The following is a 27,026-nucleotide window of genomic DNA, read 5'->3' as shown; positions in this document are numbered from 1 at the left end:
TGGAAAAAAGCCTTACTACAAGGACAAGAAGCTTGTCATTTAGTCCTTGGATGGGCATGTTCTCTACCATTTTAACTACAAGTTGTCTTAGCTGAAAGGAGTTTAGCTCACTGACCTGTATAATGGCTCATTGGCAACCATTGAAACGAATATGGAACAGTGTAGTTAACCAGCTAGCGATAAGTCCTGTGACTTTTGAATAGGATTGGCATGGTTCCTCTGCCAAAATAGTCTCCTAAAAGGTGATTATCAATATGTGTTCAATCACACCCTCAAATTGATGTGACATCTATCTCGGATAAGAGGTATAAAAGCAAGTGTGCGACTGAAAGGTCACGGGTCACAGAACAAGCCAGTTAAAAAAACATCTGTTCTGGGAAAGCTGCTGAAAGACAATTAGTAACTCACAGGCTCCAAGACAGCAGGGTCTCCTTTCTCTCCTTTCTGGCCTCTGACGGCAGCCTGAGGAAAACACACATGTAGCCAACAACACAGTGTAGTCAGTACAGTATAGAGCGACTCACACACACCCAATGAAAACCAAAAAGACAAGCACATCCAGAGAATGCAGATGTGGCATTAAGACACCCACATTAGTTTGCTACATTATTTCAAACACTATTATGCTAGAAAATAGAATGATGAAATAAAAACCTGATTTGCTTGTGATAAAGGCATAAGCTTTCGTCCAAATACCGATGAGTCAGTGATTCTCCAAACTGTTGGTCCATTACCTCTATATACAGAGAATCATGTGGGCTAAGCAGCGCTAAATGAAGCAATACACCACCATAAATGGCATTTAAGAAAAAGGATGCAGCCATCCAAATGCCTTTTATGCAGAGTATGTGATAGTTCAAATGATTGTTCATGCTTATTAGGATCCCTTATAGCGTCTACCGTGGTAACAGCTATTCCTCCTGGGTTCCTGAGTTTCTCACTATACACCGAATAAAATAAAACCCATTTCAACCACTGATGTGTGGACTACGTCTTGGTCCTTAAAGTATTTGAAATGCATTCAATTACAGGTGTCTCTGTGACTGATTGAGCTTGCCTGGCATGAAATTTAATCTACATCTTACTTGCATGGTGGCCATTTTGAATTTACTTATGTCACACTTTTGGTGGAAAACTGAAACAGATGTTAACAACCAATATCATAAAATGTATTTATTGTCTGGAATAGAACATCATTTTCATAACTACGTTTTTATTAGTGTATAATCACTTGAAACTAAGAATTTGTTGTTGTGTTTTGCTAAGCTTACAATGAGCCCTTCATATCAACATAGGGAGCGGGTTCTCTTAATGGAGTCCACCGTGTTGCACCGTCATTTTTTCTACGGTAGCACAGAACGGACAAACCAAAGTTCTTCTTCACGCTTGGAAAGAGAGGGGCGAGTGGAGGGGTATTCAGTTGGTTTCAATCTGCAACTTCATCGCTAGCGGTCACTAAATCCTACACACTGCCCCTTTAAAGTGAAGGTAATTATGGAGACATTACATCCCAGGCTTTCAGGTAAAGCTTTCTACAGTACCATGTGGGTTCAAATTAGCCACCATGGGTAAGAAGGTCCCAATGGTAAAAACAGAACACATAAATAAATGATGTATCTACATAATGGCAAACTCAAACAAGTCAATTGAGAGAAGATTGAATACAATTCGACAAAGACTAGGATTCAGAGTTGGTTGAAATTGATTTTGTTGCTGTTTTTTGCCTCTGATGCAAAAAGACTTACGCCTCCCTCGTCTGTCACAGCGGACAGGGCGGGGCCCATGTTGGCATCGCCCTCTCCGGTCTCCAGTATTGGTTCATTGTAGTCCCTGTAGGAATAGTCGTATTCCTTAAGGCCCACGTCCCCAGTCACATACTCCTCAGTGAAGACCTCCTCGCCCACACCGCCTGCCTTGGTGGCATCTACCTCCTCTCCCACCAACATTGTCTCCACCTGGGGCTGGGTTGGGTTTATCAGAGCCGCAACAGGATAGATAGAGGAGCACGAGAGGGTGAACCGAGGAAAGGAAAAAAGGGAATGCAAGAGGAAGAAGAAAGGAAGAGGGAGAGGTATGTAAGATGGGGAAATGTTAGTAAGGGAAAGAGAAATATAGAATGATGGGGAGTGGAAGAGAGGGGCATATATAGAAAGAAGTGAGTCTTACCTTTTGCAAATAAACAGTGACATAGGGACATAAAACAAAAAGACATCTGGCAGACTGTGGTGTCAGTCCTTTTTTTGTTCAGGTCAATTACAGATTAGCAAGTTTATCTTGCAACTATAAATCTCCTGTTAATCATCTATTGTTGAACTTTATGTTTCCACCAAAGCATATCCTCATCAGCTTCTCTGTGATGACCTGTAACCCAATGATTTCTCCAAATTTACCAGAATATATTATCTGACATTGTAAATTTGTGAAAATGCATTTTTTTATCTGAAGGTCTGTCCCTGAGCACACAGAACTGATATGAAGCACTTTGTGAAAACGAGCTGCTGCTGCTATGCTACGCTATGCAAAGGCCACACTATGTTATTTTCTATTTCACTTACCATGGGTGTTTGAAAAACAAATGTGAATCCAGAGGAGAAATGCTGTACGTCATCTCATATAATAACAACAGAATAAATCTGAAGTACTATCAAAACAAATAGTGAATAACGTGTACATTTCTCCCTAAAATATACCGTATATGACTGAAACATTTCTACAACATTAGCAAAACATTCATAACATCAAAATTGGAAAATAAAACAAAGTCATCAAAGTCAGCTAATACAGATAAATCGGCAATGATATCAATATGGATTATTGCCAACAAAAGTGAACTGTGAGAAACAGATCAGAAATGTGAGAAGCTCATTCTCAAATTCTGATAGTTTAGGGCCGTAAAGTAAGCCACAATGATTACTGTATTCTTTAGTTCAGTTCGATTTTTCTCTCAAACCAGAATGCATTATATTCATCTCCCTTTGTTGCTTTGGTTAAAACTGCATATCAAATATTCCTATGCGGATCCCTTTTTCACAAGATTTTTGTTCTTATGTCAAGATCACCACCTGATCAACGAAGGATCTTCAGATGAGAACAGGAAGCTTGTTGTTAGAGGAAAAGGGGAGCCACGTAAAAATGTTTGATGATACAAGCAGATGAATGTGATGCATTCTCTTTGAAAAAGCTCTTCTCTTATGTCTTGTCACGTGACATCGGTGCCAACAAAACATTGATGTGTGGTTAGAAAAGTGTAGAGAGACACAGAGCTAGAACTACTTGGTTAAGTTAATAAAGACTGGGCTCACCACCACACAGGTGTTACACTGTCCTCTTCCTTTGGTGATGGAGGTGATGATTTATTCTTGTTTCTGTCAGTGTGCTAATTGGTGAATTCAGTTTTTTTGTGCAAATTAAGCAAATATATCTATAGATCTACATACATTATATTATACAGTTTCTATATCTACTCTTGATCTGTGTCACTGAGTGTATCATTCTCTTTTTTACCTGTTCAGGGATCTCTTCTTGTCCAATCACCTCACCCTCTGGCACCGTCTCCTCATAGTAATAATCAGTCTCTGTCGGGGTGTGGCCAGCCTCGGAATATTCAGTGTCTACATCCTGATTGGTCAAGTCGACAGGAATTGGGGAGCAGGGAGGAAGTAAGCAGATTTGAATGGAAGAGCGCGGTTAGTTCGAGGTCTGCTTGTAAGTGATGATGAGTTAAAAGTGGAAAAAATGGATCACTTCATAAAATTGCGGTCGCCAGAGGCCAAGAATATTCTTACTGGCAACTCACATCTTTAAAGTTGAAAAGATCCATTTTACAAAAGAAATTTCAGGTAGTTTCAGAATCTCAATAACTATAAATTTTGCTATACGCAAGATTTAGGGAGTCATTGAGACTACTTTGCTGAGATTTCTTTCTATTGTATTGTTAAACAATTTTTGCTTTTTAAACTCAAAATTCATGAAAGGGGGAAGTCTGCTCTTATTGGAAGTAGGACTGAGAGCCTCTATCCATCCCTTCAGATGAAAACATCGTAACTCGATGCTTTGGGATGTCTAGTTTCACCCAAGACCAGAAACCAGAGAGACGACCCCAATCAACAGCCTCACAGAACATAATTAAGTTACTTCAATGAAACACATTCTATGAATTTTCCAGAACCCACGAATGACCATGAACCTCTCAATGTCACTCTACCTTAAATCATGTCAGCTTTGTAGTATAACACAGATTGAATGAAATGTAACTTCTAATGATAGCACACTTTGAGTTTGCTTTTAAGTTTCTGTGAGGCTGCTTTATGCATATTTGACATAAATATACGGCCAGAGACAGAGAGACAGGTGTCAGAGAGAAAACACAGGTACTTAAAAAAACAAAAAACAAAGAGAGAGAATGACAGATTGACAGAATAGGCTGATTGTCTTCTTTGTGTATACAATTGGATAGTATTTGCATTTTCTCAGGTTTAGTTTTTGTGCCATAGAAATCCATGCTCATTCATTGCACCGGTACGTTAATGGTTTCCCCCAAAAAGAAAGAGGCAGAGTGCTGGAGTGCAGTCGGGTTCTGAGATCCAGTTTGAGCTTGAAGGTAGGAATATGAAGTGAAGTAAAGAACAATGAAACTGTACAATTAGCCATGCTTCCATGTGCACCGCTGTATCATATCATATGGAGAAGTTGGGGTGATCGTAAAGATCATATGATATACAGACAGAGGAGAAGGCACCCAGCTTGGTATGAACCAGCTTCCATCTGAAGACCAGATTGTCCACCATCAAGGATTTACCTCAAAATATGCACTGCCTGTAACCTATTGAAGACCCATAATAATGATAAAAATTCAAAACATTAACTTTCCAAATTTATTTTGTTGCAGCCCCTGGATGGTGGAAAGACCTGGCCTGACCAGATAGGACACTCTGACCCAAATATGGACATTCTTTTTGTACCTGTTGATAACCGTTGGTAATTTTCTTCGCTGTGACTGCAGTTCCACTCAGCACAGCCTTGCCAAAGGGTGGGAATGGTTTGTGCAGGGATTTGACATTAATGTCCACCGGCAACTTGGATTTGGTGGGTCTGGGTGGAGTGGGCCGGACAGGGGCAGATGTTGGCGCTACTTTCTTCAGGATGGAAACCTTTTCGATCACATTCTTCACAACTTTGGTCACCGTTGATTTGACCAGAGGGACTTTGGTGACCACAGTTTTAACTTTGGTGACCTCTTTGACTGGCTTTACTAGAGTTTTTGCTGCAGGAGCTTTGGTGGCCACAGCCTTTGCCATTTTTGTAGCTTCAGCTTTTGATGCTTTTGTGGGTTTAGGGGCCTTAGTAGCTTCTACTTTGGCAGCTGATTTAGCTGCAGCGACCACAGTCTTTTCTACTTTTACAAAACTCCCAGTCTTTGCTTTTGTAGTGGTTTCAATTTTTGCCTGATTTGCAGCACCCTTACTAATGGTTTTCTTTTCTACCACAGTAATAACTTTGCCATTAGCCTGCCTGTTGACTTTATTCTCAGCTTTGCCATTAACTTTAACTTTAATCTCTTTAACCTCAATGGTAGTTTTGCCATTTCCATTGGCCTTCTTCTCTGCTATAGCTTTGCCATTGCCGTTTCCATTAGTCTTAGTCACAACAGTGGCTTTTCCATTTCCATTGGCTTTCTTTTCTGCTGAGGATTTTCCATTACCATTACCATTGACATTCTTCTCGGCTACAACCTTGCCCTTGCCATTTCCATTCACCTTCGCCTGAGCTGTAGGCTTGGCATCAGCTGTAGCTTTGCCATTGCCATTTGTTTTTGTTACAGCTGCTTTTCCATTGCCATTGCTGTTGGCTTTAGCTGCACCATTTTCTTTCTTCTCCGCAGCTGGTTTACCATTACCGTTCTTAGCTGGGGCAGCTGTGGGCTTAGATTTAGCTGCTGCTGTTGGTTTGATCTTAGACAGGAGGATCTCTACTGCAGTGGGCTTTGCTTTGGACGGCTTGGCTGTGGAAGACTTGGGAGCTTTATTGGGCATATGTGTCTTAACTACAAGTTTGTTTGAGCCAGTCTTGGCAGGCTTAGCTGGAGAGGGTTTTGGTTTGACAGGGGTGGATTTGGTGGGGGCTTTTCCATTGAGCGCCTTCTTCTAATATCCGCGATTAATGTTTGGTGGAGATGGTGTTCAGTATGTAAAAGTTCATATTGACAAAGAGAGAGTGGAGGAAGACAAAAATACATGGAAGGGTTGGGAGGGGGGTGAAAAGCACAAACAAGGGATGGACAGAAGGAGAGAGAAAGACAAGAGAGGATGTTTTGAGAAACATTGACATAAAGATGGCCAAGGCTTGGATGATTTACTGAGACTGTACAGGCATTACTGGATACAGCAGAGGACTAATACAAGTTTTAAAACGGTAAGCAAAAATACAACTGAAAAAACACCAGTACTAAAACAAATTCCAAATTCATTCCAAGTCCGTATTTTGACAAGGTTTTTTGCTGATCTCTCCAGTAATGCCATTCCCAATATTAAATGACAAAGCAGCATCGTTGCGCTAAAATGAACTGGAGCCTGGAGTTTGATAGAGGCACTGAGGGTGATTGGTCAGGTGAAGCTGATGCTGAACACACACAAACACACACAGTTTATAATGCACTGAGCAGTCCAACTACAGAGAAGGTTGCTGCTGTTTAGTCAAAAAAAGAAGGAGCATGGATGCCAGGCGAGCGTGCACGTTAGTCCCATAAAAACACAAAATGAAAACAACAGTACGCAATTAATTCTTACTTCTCATGCTGCTATAATACAATTACATGCAAATTACCACTGTGAAGAAACAAACAAAAATGCAATCCAGGTAATATAGTGTGAAGGAACAACAGGCCAGCACCGTAAATATAAACTCCACAAATATGCAAAACAGAACACAACTGAAAGGAGACAGGATGTGGCATACATGTGTATGTCATGTATGCCACACAAAGGCCAGATGTACAACCATGAATGCATATACCAAGACAAAAACATGTGCACTGATATCCCCATGTTGACTGGAAAATTGGCATGGAAACTGATGACCCAGAAGTACAAGCATGCGGTGACATCCTCGAAGAAAATGAAGAAATCATGCAAGGAACAGCACAACACAGATTCATGCCCTGGTCAAATAGTATTGCAAATTATTCTTTTTTTTTGTGATCAGCTGTGAAACAAATGAGTGGAGTTTAACATAAAAGACAATAGCCGTGTTTCCATTCAATTGCTAAGAAAATTTTAAACAAACGTTTGAAATGCCGCCAAATAGAAATGTGAATTAGACGCGTTTCCATCCACTGGGTTGGAGCGAATAAACTTGTCTATGTTTAGTTTGGTCAGAAGTTGGTGCGATACTTCAAAATGTGCATAAAAATATGTGAATGGAGACACAAGCCACAAAATGTAAACAATCACAGGAAAGCATTTGAAAGTCAATTTAATTGTGCTGATGTGTGATTAGCAACAAATAAAACAAATTTACAAAGACTATTTGACCAAAATCAGCTTAAGAAAAGGCTACTCTGGCACATTCTCACACGTTACTAATGCTAAATTGTATTTGCATATGCTCAGTTTGTCATCATAGACAAAACACCCAATCATCATATTGTCCATTGGTTTGAAATGGTGATGTCAGCAGATCCACAAATTAAAATCAGACATGAGATAAAGTAACCTTTCTTAACAGAACAAAACAAAAGACAAATCATATGACTGACAAATGTAACCATGTTAGGTTTCTTGCTTTCCCCTTATTTTCAGAGTTGGTTTCCTTTGTGATTAAACTTTCATCTTTCTCCTTGTAGAGATTATTATGTGCTGAGGAACCTTTGTGACACCCCGTCTCTAAACACGAGCGTGCGCTCCTTAAACAGGACATATGAAGAAGAAGACTGGAGAAGTGAGCGGAGAGGAGTGTGAGAAAAAGGTGTAACAACACAGCTGCACCTACACCAACCCCAGTGCCCCCACTTGGCCACATCTGAACACACATACATATATGACAACATGTTCAATGATACAAGGACAAAAAATCATAAGGAGCAAAGGTAATCCTGTGTGACGGAGACGGTGGAAACGAGGTGTGAGAGCTCAATGTGGATTTAAGAAAAGGTGAAATGTGAATAAAACAAAGGCGGTATGGAGTGATGAGGGATGAGAGAGACATGTGGAATGCTACAAGTGAAAATGAAGATTTTCAAAGAAATGTTGCAGGGAAGCTATGATGCAAATTTAGTTGACACTCAAATACTCAGCAAACTAAACCTATATTATGAATCATGCCTTCGTGATCGCTGTCGTACATCTCTCTCTCTCATGCTCCTTCTCTTCCACAAAACCCCGCTTGTGTCTTCCCTCTCTCGTGCTCCCTCTTTACCTGTTGACTGGGGGCCCCAGGTTGGGGAGAGGGGGACGCAGAGGAGGAGGGAACGCCTGTTGTTTCCTCATAATAATAGGGGTATTCATGGTCATCCTGCTCCTCATCAAAGTACTGAGAGAGACGGGGAAGGATTGAAAGATGGGAAGGATGGATGGGTTGGCAGAGGGGACATGAAAGCATGGAGAGGAATGCATGAAGAGGCCGAGGGAGGATGTCCAAAGGGGAGGCGAGTAAGATGTGCAGAGGGGTAAATAAAGGTAAAGAGGAAAAAGGGTGAATGTGGGGTGAAGCAGCAAAAAATAAAAACACGGTGACAGACAGCGAGAGACAATGAAAGGAGATAACAATAAAATGAAATGCTTTGATATTTTTTCCATTCATCAGAAGGAGTCTGTGCTGCTGGTTGAAAGATGTTGGTATTAAAAATACACAGACGACCTTGATGAATGAAAAAAACAGCGAAAATAAAAAACAGAGCAATGGATGAAGCCAATGAATAAAACCACAATGATTTCTATTCATTCAGAAAGCAGCCATTTCAACAGCATCACATGACAGGGGTTGGGACGCAAGGTGTTGGAGCTCTGTGCAGTGACGATACAATTACTGTATTGACTGACATGCAGGCTTGTGAATCAAAGATCATGTACTTTGGATGGTTGAATGCGGATGGAAATGGCTGATGTCAGGGAACTGTCAGCTCCCAAATATCAGTATGTATTTGAGAGGAGAAGGGAGGCAAAGCTTCTAATGTATGTAATGTGCACGACCAGTCTCAGTGAGCAAAGAGGCTCCACCTTAAGCCATCTTCATGCCAAATGCTTGCATGTCTCAATTTAACCAGAAAACCAATCAGAATTTAGCTTCATGAGCATGTTTCATGTACTGAACAAGTTCTCTTTCTTTCAATCTATGGGGGAGAATAAACGGGGAAAGACAGGTTGGCTTGTATCATCCTCTTTCCCCTTCCTCTCTGTGTTCCACTGCAGAAGAGCAGGAAACAAAATGACAACTAAATACTGCTGAAACAGTTCAAGCTTTCAATGTGAAATGATGGAAGTGTGCCCACTTTTGGAGGTGTAGTGATGGAAAGGTATGACAGAACAATGTCTGTGCTTTCCCTTTGGTTACCTCTGGGACACACAGACCGAGGAGGTGAGGAGGAAAGTGGATGGATACAAACTGCTGCTGGTGACGGGGATGCGTGAGGAAGACAGAAAGGGCGAGCAGCACTTTGATGACATTATCAGATGACCCAAACTGAACCTGAGGACTTCTCTTTATTTTTCAGGAGGACCGGTGCATCTAGTGTGGCCTTTGTTTTTTTTAACTGTAAGACCACATTTTCATATCGTGAAGTTTTCCAAAAACAAATCATATTTTCACAATCTGATTTTCTTTTTTTGTCCTTGGAAAGATAAGATAAAACTGTATTTATCCTGAGGGATGTTTGCTGATGCATCAGTGATTAAATTAGTTGATTTCATAACTCCCTTAAGAGAGGAAACCGGGTACATCGGGAGGAACTTAAAGCGAACACGGAAAGAACACGCTAACTCTGGGCAGCAGGAATTTAAAGCTCCCTTTTTTCCTACACAGTGACGGTGCTAACCACAGGGCCAGTTCACAGGATGAGAGAGGATTCTTCATTTAGGCTCCTAACTGAATGAACTGACTCAGAAGTGACAGTCATGATAAAAGCTGGATGAACTCTCTCAATTCTATCCATGTAAAAGGTGCTTCAGTCCATTTCTAAAGCCCTTCACTGCAGGATACACACGACCATCGTTTAGAAAAGTGCCGCGGAAAAATGAAATCAAAGTCCACAAATTCAGTTCGGGCCTTCTTAATCGGAGCTACAGATGAGCCTGCAATTTTATGCTTGAGCAGTGTTAGCGTAGTGCTGACCGTCTGAGGTTATCGCTCTGTAATAGATGCTGTTCAGTCTGAGAGCTATGGGATTTGTGTGAACTCATGACGCAGTAACCTTAAACGTGTGAGAGTGAAATGTAAAGGCTCGTTACTGCACCCTGCCGGGAGCTTGTCAAGATCATTTTTTCAATAAAAGGTTAATGGTTTGATACAAGTTTGATATGTGGTGGAGGACCAAATGTTGACTTCTATGTCTGTGGGTGAACTTTTGTTGTGGTGGGGTTACTCACGTATGTGTTGGGGTCCTGAGCCTGGGTCTTGGGCAGTGGGGAGTCACAGTCAGGGCTGTAGTGTTCACAGAAGTCATAGGCAGCCTGGGAGTTGGAGGCGATCAGCAGTTGCTGGATGTCTCCCTATGGAAAACAAACAAACGGATGAACAAAAACCTGTACAGCTATATCATCTGTTACTGGACTCAGTGGAAAATCTTAAAGTCCAGATGAAATGAAAAATGCCTTTTTAACCCTTTTAGATCACGGCCCCGGTCTCATTGAACAGCATATGCTACAATTTTACAAAACAAAATCAATTTTAGATTTTTATATCAAAACTCACTCGTGTTTTATTCCTGTAAAACAAAATATGACGGGTGCTCACGTGAGCGAGTACCAACAAATTCCAACCACTAATTTCATGACACCCATCCATCTATCAATCTGCATATTTTAGCGATAAGGGAGGTGTGTGTGTGGAGCCAGACCTCTGTTGCTGCTTTTTAGTGGTCCAATCAAATACGAAGGATTTGATTTAAATCCATCTTGTAACTGTATGCCGCTCAAATATTCCTCTTCACTGGGGAATACGTCAGAGTACAGAAGCTAAAGATGCTCTAACTTCTGATGCGCTCTCCTCTCCATCTTACGCCAGAGCTCTGACTGCAGGTCGAAGGCGGCAGCGGAGCTGGATCTGGGTCTGTCCATAGTGGACTGGTCTCTGCTGGAGGATCTGGGTCTGTCCATAGTGGACTGGTCTCTGCTGGAGGATCTGGGTCTGTCCACGGTGGGCCGTTCTCTGCTGGAGGATCTGGGTCTGTCCACGGTGGGCCGGTCTCTGCTGGAGGATCTGGGTCTGTCCACAGTGGACCGGTCTCTGCTGGAGGATCTGGGTCTGTCCACAGTGGACCGGTCTCTGCTGGAGGATCTGGGTCTGTCCACGGTGGGCCGGTCTCTGCTGGAGGATCTGGGTCTGTCCACAGTGGACCGGTCTCTGCTGGAGGATCTGGGTCTGTCCACAGTGGACCGGTCTCTGCTGGAGGATCTGGGTCTGTCCACAGTGGACCGGTCTCTGCTGGAGGATCTGGGTCTGTCCACAGTGGACCGGTCTCTGCCGGAGGATCTGGGTCTGTCCACAGTGGACCGGTCTCTGCTGGAGGATCTGGGTCTGTCCACAGTGGACCGGTCTCTGCCGGAGGATCTGGGTCTGTCCACAGTGGACCGGTCTCTGCCGGAGGATCTGGGTCTGTCCACAGTGGACCGGTCTCTGCCGGAGGATCTGGGTCTGTCCACAGTGGACCGGTCTCTGCTGGAGGATCTGGGTCTGTCCACAGTGGAACGGTCTCTGCTGGAGGATCTGGGTCTGTCCACAGTGGACCGGTCTCTGCTGGAGGCCCCGCTGGAGTCTGAGCTAAAGGAGTTTCTGCTGAACCTGCATGATTTCACTGATTTTGTCTGAATCTGCCCCGCTGGCACGATGACGGGCATTAAGAATAACGATATAGAAATAGACCATCTTCTCGCTGATGTTCTTGTTTACTTATGAAGGTGATATGAAGGTCATATAGAGACTGTTTCATAACCAGTTAAAAGTCCCTCACAGTGACTTTAATCACTAATGTGTTTTTAGCCTCAATTAATGCTCACCTTAATGACTAGAACTTGCTACTGTGTACTTAACCAGAGATCAGCCACCCAACCAACAACCACATCTCCCTCGTACATTATGCTTTAACAGGTCCTCACCTGGAAAACCTCCTCATCAAGCAGACGGGCTCCAAACACCGTGATGCCATTGGTGTCGACCTCTGCGTTGTTGCCGCGGGGCAGGGCGCGGGTCATCTTCTTCTTGCAGTCCAGCAGCAGAGTCACATTTTTCTTTGAAACAGAGATAGCGATGCGATGCCACCTAGAGACAGGGAGGAGGAACCGAAGGCGAATAAATGTGTACTGTGATGACAGGCCTGATTTATAGGGCATCACACCAACCCTCGAATCCTTTCAACCAATACTCACACATACTACTCCCAACCACTCACACCCACATGACCCCAAACGTGTCGTCTCAACCAGTCACAAACTGGTTGTTGCTGGTTACTGACTTGCCATCAGCCAGGTTGACGCCTCTGAACAGTGGATAGTCCTCAGGGGCCGGCTTGCCGTTCTGGTCCTCGTACAGGAAAACAGGGGAGCGTCCCATTTCAATGCCCAGCTGCTGGATGCCCTGCTCGCTGTAGATGGAGAGGAGGAAGGCCTGGAGACCAGCTTGGGCCTTAACCAAAGCCATGATGGAGAAGTTCTCCGGGAATCGACCTGTTGATGAGGGACGGGAGGGATGGGAGGAGAGAGAGACAATGAAAGAAGCAAAGAGTTAGATCACAAACATGGGTCATTACAAGACTGGCCTTTGGGTATTTTAGGACAAGAAACAAAAATGGACTGTAAGTTCACTGAGGAAAAAGAAGGGAAGCAGGAGATGGAGGTGAAAAGGGAGGAAAGAGAAGGCAAACCAAATGGGTTTCAAGCAGGACAGAGGAAGACGTTGTGGCTAAGGAAGAAAGACAAGAATAGAGAAGCAGGATGAGAGATGGGTAAGAAAGTGCAAAAACAAACTGAAAGCTCAACGTGATTAAAGCAAGAGGCTCTGACGCAGGATCAAGAATATCAGAGTTAGTCCCGTGTGGAGCTGGCAGAGAGGACGAGGACACGTAATAACAGGTGGGCAGCAGGAGAAGGAAGGCAGCTAAACCTCAGACAATGAGGTGAAAATCAGCTTTGACTTTTGAGGATTTCTTCACAACCACATAAGTGGCACTTTCTCTTTTTCGCTCCTTACTCCAGGGTGTCAGACAGTATTCTTTCGTTAATTTGTTATGGCTCTCCCACACAGTTCCACTGCAACACATAATTATATTTTATATCCATGAGCAATCTAGCATGGGGCACCACAGCCTCACAGACTCCAGAGAGCTCCGTTTAAAACACATCCAAACATAAAGCGCAACCTGTCATTATGAATGTCGCTTTCTTCACTCTGGAATTCACCGTAAACATGTTAAATATTAAGCCCGTCCTACAGTGTGCGGTGGTACTGGTGTAACGTACGACGCAGGGACATTAATAAGTCTGGATATACACCCAACAAATGTTCTTATTTATATTAAGTAACTTTTGTTGTACGAATCAGGTTCTTGAACGAAATAAAACAGCGTCTACATTTAAAAACTGCCACTGCCATGGAAGCATCAACATATGAAGAGAAAATAAAGGGCCCATCGAGTGAATCAGTTGCTTTACTGTGAAATAATTCTGGAAACCAAATGTAACATTACAGAGGTTAGATTTAACATGAAAAGGATTGTTGTGTACTATTATGTCCTCTGTGGTTCTGCTTGGAGCTTCGTAAAGTCCTCAAACATGATGAACATGCAATCACAAATGGACAGACGCCTTTAAGTACAGCAAGCATGAAAGCAAGATCGTGATGTATTTTCATGGTGATCGAGTGGCAGTCTCTCCTAGTCAAACGGCCTCGGCCCCGTCCGGTCGAAGCCTACCTGAGAAGAGCTGCTTGGTGGGGGCAGAGATCTGGGCCTTCTTGGTGATGCGGTAAGCGTGGTCGGGGCTGCCGGAGCGACGGGATGCGCAGAAGCCGGGGACTTTCTTCACGCCTTCGGGGAGAGAGGGCACCTGCAGAGCCCGCAACACATCCACGGGGTCTGAGGAAGAGAAGAGAATCGTCATTACATTTTTGGATTTAGAGGTATATATCTCTTCTACAGTGATGATGAGCTAAACAGATACAGATAGTTTTACACAAACCCTAAAACAGATTAAAAACACAAATGATCAATTACACTACAGAGGGCTTGAAGGGAATGTATCATGAAGTGCTTGTGCAAAGACATTTGGGTATCACATGTGATTCAACAAGCCGTTCAGATGTGGCTCCCCTTCCCCACGTCACATGCAAGATCATTAGAATACACCGGAACAAAGGTGCCTCATATTCTTCTCACAAGCCAATCAGAGCCGACTGGGATTTTTCGGGAGGGTGTCTCAAAGAGACAGGCGCTGAAAAGGAGGGTTTCAGTCCGAGGGTGAATACAGGTATTTTTAGACCAGGCTGGTCTAAAAGGCTGTATAGAAATCACTGTAAAGTTCAACTTTTTTTTGTTTTAAAGTGAACAATGTTGCTGAATCAAAACTAGAGGACAGTTGTATCTTTCACTGCAGCCGTTCTTAGCTGACCCAACTTGGCCCAGAGGATCAAAATAAGTGAACCTCGCAAGCAATCTTAGATGTTCTTCGACTAAATGCCTCACAGGAGCAGGTACAGGCGATGTCCACAATGGCTCCCACTGTACATTCAGGCATAATGTAAGAAAGGAAGCAGTGTGCAGGAGCAAATGGGCCCGAGTCCAGGACACACATGAACCACTGCGGGGCAGGTACAGTAGAGCTCAGTTTAAATGGGAGCGGAGACAGTTCCCTCTATTCTGCTCATTTATCAGGAAACAAGTGGCCGTTGATGTGATAGTGCTGAGTCAAATGAATGTTTGAGGATAGACAAGCATTTCACAGCTTCACATGACAGACACACACACACACACGCACACACACACACACACACACACACACACACACACGCACGCGCACTCACACTCACACTCACACTCACACACACACACACACACACACACACACACACACACACACACACACACACACACACACATTGACTGTACCACCACACTCACATCCTGTCTCCACTTTCACACGCTGAGGTCAACCAGTCTGTTTCTCCACCCTCAGTCTGAACGGGGGTTTACCTCGTCGGCTTCCTCACATTGCTCAAGGGCACTGTGTCAGTCTGTGTGTTTCACTTTGAAAAGCTCAGGAGTTCAGGGATCGATTCCCGATATGACCACCGACAATAAATACAATAAATGCTGCAGTGTAAGACAAGTTGGATAAAAGCAACCACGTATGTCATAATTAATTTGCCTTCATGGGTTAAACAGCACATATAAATTAAAAGGTTGCAAGACTACAGATGGAGAAGGACAAGCTAAGTCACTTAAAGGTCAGCGCTCAGTGTTTTCTCTCTGTCCTCTAAAGACTTACAGTTTTGGAACCGTCCTGAATGAACTGACAATCTTAAACATAATTTGGTTCGTTTTTGCTCACGTGCACTGAAGCGCCCCGGCTGTGTTACCAAAGCACAGAGAGGCTCGGAAACAACAGAGGGAGAGTGACTTCATTCTCTGTTCAGGTTGACATCCCTCCACCCACTTGTTATACAGCAAATAGTTGTTTTCTGCTCTATTAATGTGCTTTGTGTCGTACAGACCGCACCAAATCAAATGTTATTATATCGTATACCTTAGACACAACATCGTCATGGGTCCCTATGGTTTTGAAGTGAGGCAGCTATGAAGTTGAACAGTGTTTCCTGAGCTCAGTTATCCTCCCTCACACTTGATGATCAGCCCCTCTGTGTCTGTGCTGCACCAGAGAGCAACACTCAGCCATTCACAGCCAACGAAGTTCATTCACAGCCAGCCCTGCTATGGCCCTTCTCATAATAAACTGATGGTGGCTGTGATGCATTGCTGGTGTAAAAACTACAGCTGTTGATGGAAAGATAACAGCCAAGCCCTCCCGCCATGCAGCTTGCAAAAACTTCTGTTTTCATTTTTCATTCAACAGCCCCATTAATAAACTCTCATTTGCAGGCTCTTCAAAAAAAAGCATCACATTTATGCAGAAATGATGACTTGGGCCACTTTTGCTCAATATATCACCTACTGGTACAGTAAGGAGCTGTAAAGGGCAAAGCCAGCGACCAGTGTGTCGGCAATACACCAGGAGGCAGACACTAAATGAAGGCTCCTGCTCGCACATTAACATCACACATAGAGCCACAATCAAAGACTCATCCTACTTTATAATGTAACACTGCAATATAAAGCCTTAACAGCAGCCACTTATGATGCTTTATATCGGGCTCGAATGTCAAGTTTCCTTGTGTTTGTCCTAAAAACCACAGCGATCCCGTCCGTGGCTCTTGTGTTTAGGTGACACCCAGCGTCTCGGATTTAATCGTTTCACAGGTGGTAATATTTATTCAGACAAAGCAAATGGCGCGTTCATTTTGCCTCAGGGTGTCTAGACCACAGCCCATTACCGTCACTCTACACCAGAGACAGAGAGAGGAAGACTTGGGGTGAGGAAGGGAAGGACGTATCAGCAATATGTGAGAGGTAGAAAGGAATAGAGATGAGTGAGTGAAAGTGCAAACGTGAGACAGGTCAAAACAGAAATGAAGACACATACGGCGAGGAGGACACAAACAGAGAGAGACCAATGAACATTGAGAGAAGTAGACGACAAATAATATATATATATATATATATATATATATTTACATAGCATAGTTCCTCATTGAAGATTCTCTACTTATTTCCAGAGCCAATAGAGTCGATGAAGTCAATGTTTTTTTTAATTGGGTTATTAATTATCTGCCTGAAATAAGGTCTGTATAGTTAACACAAACTAAAGAGATTTTAATGCTCTGTTCCACTATACGTCATTAAATTGATTTTTGCACATCATTTTCTGCAATAATCTAAAAATCCCACTGGCTTTTTGTCGAGGGAACCAGTGTGATGATAACTTCCTGGTTGGCCTCCAAAAACCCATCATCCCTGCACCACTCTACATTTTGACTGGACTCTAAGATTTGCATTAATATGTTACAATATTCAAAGGGAACAGGAAGATTCATAAATGGACATGTTTCATGGTTTTTACAGACTTTGCGTGCAATGTCCAAACTTTTCCCTCCAACTTTTCAAAACCTTTGCAGGTCCGAACAGGAATGCTGGGAATGAGAAAGAGGTCGAGGGAGGAAAGGAGGGAGAGAGAGGTTCAGGCAGAGGTGGAGTGTGTGTGTGTGTGTGTGTTGGGGGGTCAGGCAGTGACAGTAGACAGTGTGGTTCTGTGATGGCAGGATACTGGATCAGATTGCAGCCCGAGCTCGCCCAGTACGCCCAGCACAATGTGCCGCTCTGTTCCCCCCGCTGCCTGCCCAGCTCACATCTGCAGCCGGGGCCCTTCCTGCCTGGAGGACCACAATCACGACAAAAACACACCCACAGAAATAACACGCGGGGGCCACAGAGGTACACACTCACACACAGCCCGGGCAGAAAGAAAAAAACGCACCAACACAGCTCATGAAGGGTGGCAAATATGAAACTAGACAAGGTAGAAAAACAGAAAGCCAGGAGGAACAAACTCTCTCTCTTTGCTTTCTTTCGACCCCCCTCTTCCCTCCATCGCTCTTTCTTACCATAAGCGCTCGCAGATGGCTGCAGCCTTTTGATGTAAAGGCGGGCCAATCCCACTGCTGTCATTAAGACAGGAAACAGGGCTCCCTCGTTACAACCGGTGCTGTAGGTAAAGATTACAGTAGCCTGTACAGTTCCCCCTACTGACAGCTGGCTGCAGGGAAAAAGGCCACTTTCAGAACACATGAGACTGATCACAGAACATTAAAACAGGGCCTTAACCACTCAAATTGAGTCTTAATTGAATCTGAAATGGTTCTGATGTTGGGGACAATCTTGCACAATCCCTGTGGTGTTTCCTTTCTGAAACTTCTTCAAATTTCATTTGTTTATTTTAACAAGCGGCTCAACATAACTCAAGCTTTTAGAAGAAGTGCAGGCATGTCTACGTTTTAAATCTTGTTGGTATACTTTGAATGTTCTTTTTTTTTATGAAGGTCTGCAGTGAAGCTGAATGATGTTACAATATAATGATGATGCTGTGCCTCATATCTCCAAAATACCAACACATCAGACATTTAGAAACACAGGATTGGCTTTATCCACATAATTTCTTCGGTAATCAGATTCAAATTCAAGCGTTTAATCCTTTCATTGAGGTAATATGTGAATCTCTAAACTGTTTGGTGTAGAATGGAGCCCTGTAATAGGTGAATACAGGAGCCTCGGGCTGAAACAAAGCTATCACTGTTAACCAAACATGCAGACCACCAGCTTATTACAACCTGATACAAAACACATGTGATGCTCAGGTTGGCAGTCACACTGTAAGACGAGGCGTGCAGATAAATCAGCAGAGGTTTGCAGCAGTTTGAATTACTGTAGTTCTCCTGAGCTGCCACTAGATGGAGCTGAACAGATTCACTGTTAACAGAGAGTATCCAGTCTGTTGAGGGGCTGGAAGGAACCACGTGACGTTACACAAACACACGCGCGCGCGCACGCACACACACACATACACATACACACACACATACACATACACACATACACACACACACACACACACACACACACACACACACACAGGTGTTTATTTGTACACGCACGATACAAACACACACGCTCACAGGAGTGACAGATAAACAATGCTAATGATTACTGAACTACTGAAGACAATCTGTACTCTCTGTCAGCCAACAGGGTGAACGACTTGACTAACAGAACATATACACACACACACACGCACACGCACACGCACGCGCGCGCACGCGCACGCGCGCGCACACGCACACGCACACGCACACACACACACACACACACACACACACACACACACACACACACACACACACACACACACACTTCTTTTATCTGGACACACAGATTAGACCCTGCATGCACGACACATCAGAGAGAGAATGGAAGGTCATAGGTTGCAGGGATTCAGCGTGCTGGGTTTCTCCGAAAGGCAACGTGAAACATGAAATGACCCCATGTTACTAAATAATAAGAATAAACACGATTTAGTGGACACCGTGGACAACTCAAAATCAAGCTCAAAATCATGAATAAAAAGTCGGTCCTTCAGCACAGTGATTTAATGTTCTAGGTCGACACCTGATGCGGTTGCATGAGTCCTGGGTCACTGCAGACCTGTGTGAGGTGACAACTGAAAACCTTTATTTCCTCTCCTGGGCTCTCTGCCTATAGATGCTCTGTGTAATGATTTCTGCTTGTGTGTATGTGCATGTGTGTGCGTTCCTCTTTTGGTACAGCTGTGCCAAATACCAGACACACACTCCAGCTGACACGCTGACCCCTCACCTCTCCCCTTCGCACAACGGCCACATTGTTAGACACGCAGAGCAAGACGGACGTGCAATATTGACCACAGGTCAACAGGGTTTCACAAACTTTTCACTGAAAAAAAAAGAAAGACAAACCATCGCGACCCAATCCGCAATAGACCTTATCTGTGAATCATGAGTAGAGAGAATGTGTGTGTAAATTGACCATTTTTACTTTCATTTCTGTATCACCCTAAATAGGTGAACTAGCCAGTTTGAAGAGATACACGTTTGATGAATCACAACTTTGTTTTATGCATGTGTTATTGAACACATATATACATGTTAATATTTATAAATGAGACCAAACAAATGCATTCAGGCGGAGTTAACAGGCTATCTCACTCTTTTCATTTCCTCTGTTCAGTTAAACTCACACAATGTATGCCAGCCTTTCATATTAGATTCAATGTTACAAGTAGACTACAATTATCAGAACAATATGAACACCCAGGCCCCCTCGTGTGGCTAAAAGGTGTACTGCAGATATATATATATGAAACAAAAGACTATGGAAGAATTTCTGCTAATTTATTTGGCGATTTATCTCTCGTGACTCCAGTGTTTGTCAATGACTGGATTAACACACACACACACACACACACACACACACACACACATACACACACACATACACACACACACACATACACATACACACACACACACACACACACACACACACACACACACACAATCTTCTGTCTCAATATTTGCGTCTCCTCTAATAATAAACCAAGATGGCAGGTTTTTCAGAGGCCTGAGATGAGAAGAAAATGAACATATTGATATCCAGGAAGCATCATCCATGACAAAAAGTTAAATATAAAACCAAAAGAAGGCGTAAAGTGAACTCCAGTCATCCACCCAGCTGACCAAGGTGGCTCGGTGCACGAGCTGCTGCAGGTAGTCATTTTCAACATGGTGCTCTGTAGTTACGATGTATTTATAAAGCCTTCTGTACACAGACAGAAAATCCATTATGAGTACCCATGCTGTAAAAAGGGGGTGATTAGAGTTTGCATTATTTATATGGTATAAAATGGGGGGTTGGTTTGTCAGTGTGGTGTTAATCATCATGTAGAAGGCACGCCATGTGCCAGTGTGCGGCTAGCTGCTCTGAGTGGGGAAAGAGCAGCACTGAATGTGTGTTATAGGAAAGGGGAGTGGGAGCTTATGACTGATGGTGAGGTGAGCCTGCATCACAGATGTCTCAATAAACTCCCCCAGTAACACCAGAGGACTCAGCATGAAGGCGGGAAGGAGAAAACCTCGAGGAGTTAAAGAACGAGACATCAGAAGATCAAAAATGAATCTGAAAGTTGAGGTCAGTCATATAATTCAGCCACGCAATTCAAACACAAACTGTGCGGCTACTTATCGAAACTAAAGAACTCAGCAAGGAGTTCATTATGAGACATAAGAGCGCTGCAGGAATGAGTCCTACAAACCCGGGTTGCCTTTCCGGTTCCCTCGTTTAGAAGTCAATGTGTTTATTGAATGGGTTTTTGGTTAGATGGCTAAAATAAGGTCTGTTGTTAACACAAGCGTAAAAGATTTTGACGACATGAAACAGGTCAGTGAACACCCCTCTGGTGAATTGAGACGCTTTTACGTGTCTTAAAGAAGGCGGTTAACAAGAGGCTACTAAACGTCATCACTGGAACACTGTTCATCTTAGCTGCTTCATGACATGAAGGTGACATGAAGTCATGTGATGTGGTGTAGTTCATAGATTGCATTCGCGTTTCAAAAGTCATAAAAGATTATCTCGCTGAACAAAACATATCATTACATCTGTTTGCCTCAGAGCTTATTTTCTGCAGCAATCACAAATCCAGTGGAAGAATCCCATTGGCTGCTTGTCGAGGGAGCCAGTGTGATGTAACTTCCTGGTTGGGCGACAGAAATACATCATCCCTGCAGCGCTCTCATGTCTGCCCTGCCACAAAGTCTTACAGACTGAGTAAAAGAGGCAAAGTGAAGCATGCCATGCAGGCGGTAGTGTTGATCAATGTATGAGCGGTGTCTGGGCCTTTGCTTGTAACGTGCTTATGCACTGAGGGGAAAACAATTCACAAGTACTGGCAAGTCCTTTTCAGTGCACAGTATAACATCTAACAACAGTCCCCACAGCAGGCAGCACGGTTGCAGATGACTAAAAGTTAGCTGGATGTCTATGACGTGTTTTTATTGGACTTTTGGAGAGGACACAAAACTAGAGGGAAAGTGGAACATTATTCATCTCACAGTGAAACTAATGCATCTTCTGTACAAACACCAAAGGGGAACCAAGAAGTCCAAACATTTTAGTGTTTTACATGTTAACAGATTTTTATTTTCACACCTGCTTCCATCAGCACTAATAAGTACCTCCACGAATGAATCCCACAGTCCGTGTGGTTTATCCACTACTTTAATTACTGTGCTGCAGCCTTATGTGGTTTCTTCATTCCCTCCATCGGGGAGCTGCTGCCAGCAGATGGCCAAAAAAGTCCTCTGCTGTCCCCCCTGTGCCATTATGCGGTCTGTGCCGGTCGGTGCCGGTCCGACGCTACCAACGTGTGTCGTGCTGGAGTCTCGTGTGGTTTCAGGGCTGGAGGCCACAGTCTTAGTTTGGAGCCGAGGGTGGATCCTGACACCGCAAGACCTACTGTACCAGCACCAGGAGACAGGCAGCGCTTCCCTGTGACCGACTGTCACAAATCAGAAGGCCGCCGTAGACCCATTGATGTGTCTGTGCTGATTGGTCAGCTCTGACTGCACTTCCTCACAAAGACACTTAAAAACACTTGAAAGATAAAGCACTCATTACACGAAACTAATACGCAGAGCACCTCAAACTGTATTTCGGTTCTGAAATTAGATTTTACTACTGACTATTGAGATTCTACAAACTGGACCATCGAAAAATGTTTTAATTATAATCCTCTGAAAACTGGTCAGTGCTGATGCACACATTTTACACATAATTTATAGACAATAAACTAAAACGTGCAAAAAAAAAACCACTTTGGTCATTTGAGGAAGAGTGAAAAAGTCTTTACGTCAAGCAAATGTATAATATATTGAATAAAACCTCTTTAATAAGAGTGAACAGTGGTATCTGAACACCTATATTTGACCTCAGAGTCAGACTAGTGACAAAGACGAGAGTAACTTACACAAGCAACTCCTGTGGGCCGAATCCGAAGCAGGTCTGAGAAAGAGGAAAGGAACACTGCATGCTTCTGATATTAGTCCATAATTGGGGATTACTGCATTAGGCCTCTTCCAATATTCCCAGATAAGTTATGAAATTGTACAGACAGGTAAGTACTGTCCTGTGATGTCTTCTAAATGTGAAACCTCCGTCTCCTAATATCTGATGGACTGAAGAGCCACACTGTTCCGCTCGTAACGGTCAAACAACCATCTCAAACTATTTTCAAATGGACCGATGCCGACGGTATTGATGTCTGGAAAAGAGATGTACATTAACATTACATGCAGGAGCACACAGCTGGTCTCCGCATCTTCCTACGCAACGGAATACCAGGGACTAGGAATAGACTCCTACAGGCAGCCTGTCATTATACAGTTGGCACACTCTCCTGCAGTCCTTGTACATCTTCTGCTAACACAGAATGCCTTGGAGGAACGACGCCTAACCGTCCACCCACACACACACACACACACACACACACACACACACACACACACACACACACACACACACACACACACACCACTAAATCCTCATCGTTGAAACCAGGGACGAACTATCTGCTACTTGCTGTGCTCCCTTAAGTCTGCAGTAAGGATTTTTTTCTCCAGTCTTGAGGGGACGTCACAGTTCAGAACCGAGGCCTCACGAGCGTCTTTGTGTCTCTCGTGTCTCTCGGCTTTGACTTCTGTTAGTTTTGATTTCACAACCACAGGGTCTCCTGCCATCAATCTGTGTTAGATGCTGCTGAGAGACTGAGAGCGATGCTGAGGGTGCCCGGCATGAACCAGACCTGAGCCTTTCAACACTCCTGATTACACAGGGAAGTGATGGATATGAATAGGAAAGTGACACTTAATAATCATCAGTAAACTGAGCCTAAAGCTGTCACAGTCTTCACATACCCGGCTGTGAACTGGTGGAAATGAATAGATGCTAACCTGAGACAAAAACAGGCCATTTTGAGGGGAGGGAAAGTTTATATATGAGGTCTTCCTGCAGCAAGAAAATCGAATCCTGCAGAGGAAAGTCAGTCGAATGGCTCGTAGCTCTGCATCTTAGTGTTAGGGCGTCTTTTCAATATAAATGTCCGTCTTCACAGGAAACAACTGAGTTGAAGTACGGCAGTTACGTGAGAAATAAATCAATGTTGACTTCTCGTTTCACACGGGGAACAAACGGCTGTCCTCTGGTGAAAGAACGGATTTAGTTTGACCGACCCACGTCCCCTCACTCCCGGCCCGTGTGGGTTTTTTCTGTTCTTTATACTTTTGCGTTCTTTATTACGTGTGTTACAAATCAATGATTTTGTGGGATATCTTCAAATTAGAGCACATTCATTTCCGTAGGTACGAACGCTGTATGAGTGCAGCCTGTATGGTTTGTATGTGTGTAGTTATATTCACCAGGAGAGAGAGAGAGAGAGAGAGAGAGAGAGAGAGAGAGAGAGAGAGAGAGAGAGCGACAGAGAGAGAGAGAGAGAGAGAGAGAGAGAGAGAGGAGAGAGGAGAGAGAGAGAGAGAGAGAGAGAGAGAGAGAGAGAGAGAGAGAGAGAGAGAGAGAGCGACAGAGAGAGAGAGAGAGAGGAGAGAGAGAGAGAGCGAGAGAGAGAGAGAGCGAGAGAGAGAGAGAGAGAGAGAGCGACAGAGAGAGAGAGAGAGAGCGACAGAGAGAGAGAGAGAGAGCAAGAGAGAGAGAGAGCGAGAGAGCGAGAGAGAGAGAGAGCGAGAGAGCGAGAGCGAGAGAGAGCAGGGTTAAGTTGTGCTCATCTTTGAAATGAAGTGAAGGAACATCCATGTCAGGAAAATATTGCCCTCTGATTTTCTTCCTCCTTTGAACAACACTCAGCTTTCATGCCTTTCCGTAGGCCTCCTGCTCTCTGGGTGCCTCCTCCTCCTCCTCCTCCTCCTCCTCACCCAGTCTTCATTCTCCCGGGGAGAGAGAATAAACATGAAAGATTCTGACCACTCTCTTCTCTAAATCGGTCCTTCACTGCTTGGGTGGGGCGCTGTTATAGTAAGTCTACACTAACATCTGCGCGGCTGCACCACGCTGCCCGCACAGGAACGCGCATACAGAATGCATGCGCGCAAGCAATGGTCCGCCAGCGCGTCTGGCCGGCGTGCATATGATCCATTGTGCGCGCAGGGACGCTATTTACGCAATTAAAAAAGAAAAAAAGCAGGTTTTTATTCGCGTCACTTTACATTATCACAACTTTTTTGTTTTGATCATATAAACACCTCCGCGCGCACATCGCCTCGAATGTATCCTTTACGATGATAAATACAACCTGCACGAGGTGTTGCACACAGAGGCACTTTCACATATATGTGGCATACATTTCCACACCGGGGGGGGGGGGGGGGGGGGGGGTGCATCCATAGTTTACGGACGCATATACACAAACAGAACTGTACAAAGCGCACATAGACACGGAGACACTGGACGCTTTCACCCCCGCGCCGCTGAGACCGAGGTGCTGCGCCGCATAATAACCTATTCATAGAAGGCAAAAATGTCTCAGTCGTCCGTCTCCAAAATACACACGGGAGAAGACGGGAAGGTGCAATTGCCTCTCGCAATCTGAAATTGGAAACGGGGCCAAAGGATACACTGGAGGAGGGCAATTTATGTCACAAAAGCCCCCTTGGTCCGTAAGCTGTCCCTGCCACGAGCTCTCCAAACGAGGAATAAAGAGTCCACTGAAGCTTCTAAAGCAACTTTATTCCTGTGTGTAAACTAAACCTGCCTTCGTTTTGTACATTATCATAAAACCATAGTTAGAAAAAAACATTTTCCAACCAGCTTCAGATCCACTGTAGTCGAACAAAAATCCTAAATGTATCATTTCAAATAGTTAATTAAAACCTCACAAATCATATTCAACAGTCCTGTTGCTGCAGTTACCAAAGAAAACACCTTTATGGATTTATTTTTAATTTGATTTATTTCCATGGCGCATTAAGTCAGATCTGAGCTGTTCAGGTGAATCAATGGATCCTCTGTGTTAAAAATAAATCAAGACTACTAGCGGTGCGCCAGGGAACTGCAGCGCATACAGATCATTCCTTTAGGCGGACTACTCTTCACCTGTGGATGGTGAGGGGAGAGGATCGTAAGACCGTAAAGTAAAGTAATCACTTCCGACTGTTCGCAAACAAACCATTCTTCTCAATATCAATGTACTAATCACTATTACAAAGAATACAAACATTAGAGTGTTATTCTAAACGGTGAAAAAACGCAGAATCAACTTTCATGGCTTATTGTCACATCCTTCAAACTCAGCGATCCCTCCGTGGACGAGCAGAGATGGATGGACTGGTGCACAGGCTGAACTGTAAACACCCAGCCAACCTGCACGGTCCCTGCTGGCAGCCCAGTTTACCCACAGGACGACGTTCAGTTGCAACACAGAACAAAAAAAATAGTTCACGTTTCACAAACGGGATGTTTGGTCGATTAAAAGCGACTGAAGCAGCTGTTTGCACCGTCCTACCCACGGGCCCCTGCGGGTGGGAGGGGGCCACAGAAGTGCGCACCATCAGCATGGATTCTTGGAAGTGAAATTAAGTTTATAGAAAGATAAACTGGAAAAGTCAACATCGGACAAATTGTTCAGAATGACAAACAAACACGTGCCTGCCTGTCAGCAGGCTGCGCGCACGCACAGACAGATACACAGCTGAGGGAACGAGGTCCAAAAAAGCGGCAACAAACTTTTATTCAAAACATAATACCACGTTATATGTCATATGTTTTTCTGCAGCAACAATACATAATAATATGACTTCATAACGTATTTAACTCTGTCGCTATTGGTTGTGACATCCATCACCGGACAGGGTGTGTGAAGGCTGGGCAGATTCCAGCTGCCCGATAAGAAAAATAACTTTATCAATACATACACAAATAAGCTGACAAACGGATGTTGGTATCATTATTTTTCGTCGTTTGTTTGAATGGGATGGACCTTATTAATTAAGAGACGCAGCGCTGAAAATATGATAGGTTCATTTCGGATACTTCGATTTCCCTGTCAATGTACATATGCCGGGACTATGGTTACATAAGGCCTTAGAAACACAAGTCGCCCTGCGATGCTTTTGGAATT

General features: G+C 43.8%; 1 protein-coding gene across 1 annotated transcript in view; it reads right to left on the bottom strand.

Moving 5' to 3' along the window:
- col11a2 (collagen, type XI, alpha 2) overlaps window positions 1–27,026 on the bottom strand; it is a gene marked incomplete at its 3' end in the record, with an annotated part of 54,928 nt that overhangs the window by 26,617 nt on the left and 1,285 nt on the right. The window contains exons 3-10 of the mRNA XM_079287733.1: window positions 14,117–14,278; window positions 12,662–12,872; window positions 12,306–12,468; window positions 10,578–10,700; window positions 4,962–6,143; window positions 3,505–3,618; window positions 1,746–1,961; window positions 409–462 (exon numbers count right to left, since the gene is read on the bottom strand). Coding sequence (XP_079143859.1) covers window positions 409–462; window positions 1,746–1,961; window positions 3,505–3,618; window positions 4,962–6,143; window positions 10,578–10,700; window positions 12,306–12,468; window positions 12,662–12,872; window positions 14,117–14,278 — 2,225 coding nt within the window. The remainder of the gene's footprint in view (window positions 1–408; window positions 463–1,745; window positions 1,962–3,504; window positions 3,619–4,961; window positions 6,144–10,577; window positions 10,701–12,305; window positions 12,469–12,661; window positions 12,873–14,116; window positions 14,279–27,026) is intronic.

The sequence above is a fragment of the Melanostigma gelatinosum genome (assembly GCF_949748355.1).
Source record: "Melanostigma gelatinosum genome assembly, chromosome: 17".
Classification (NCBI taxonomy): Eukaryota; Metazoa; Chordata; class Actinopteri; order Perciformes; family Zoarcidae; genus Melanostigma; species Melanostigma gelatinosum.
Note: the sequence above shows the minus strand (reverse complement) of the source record. Positions and strands in the feature narration are given on the sequence as shown.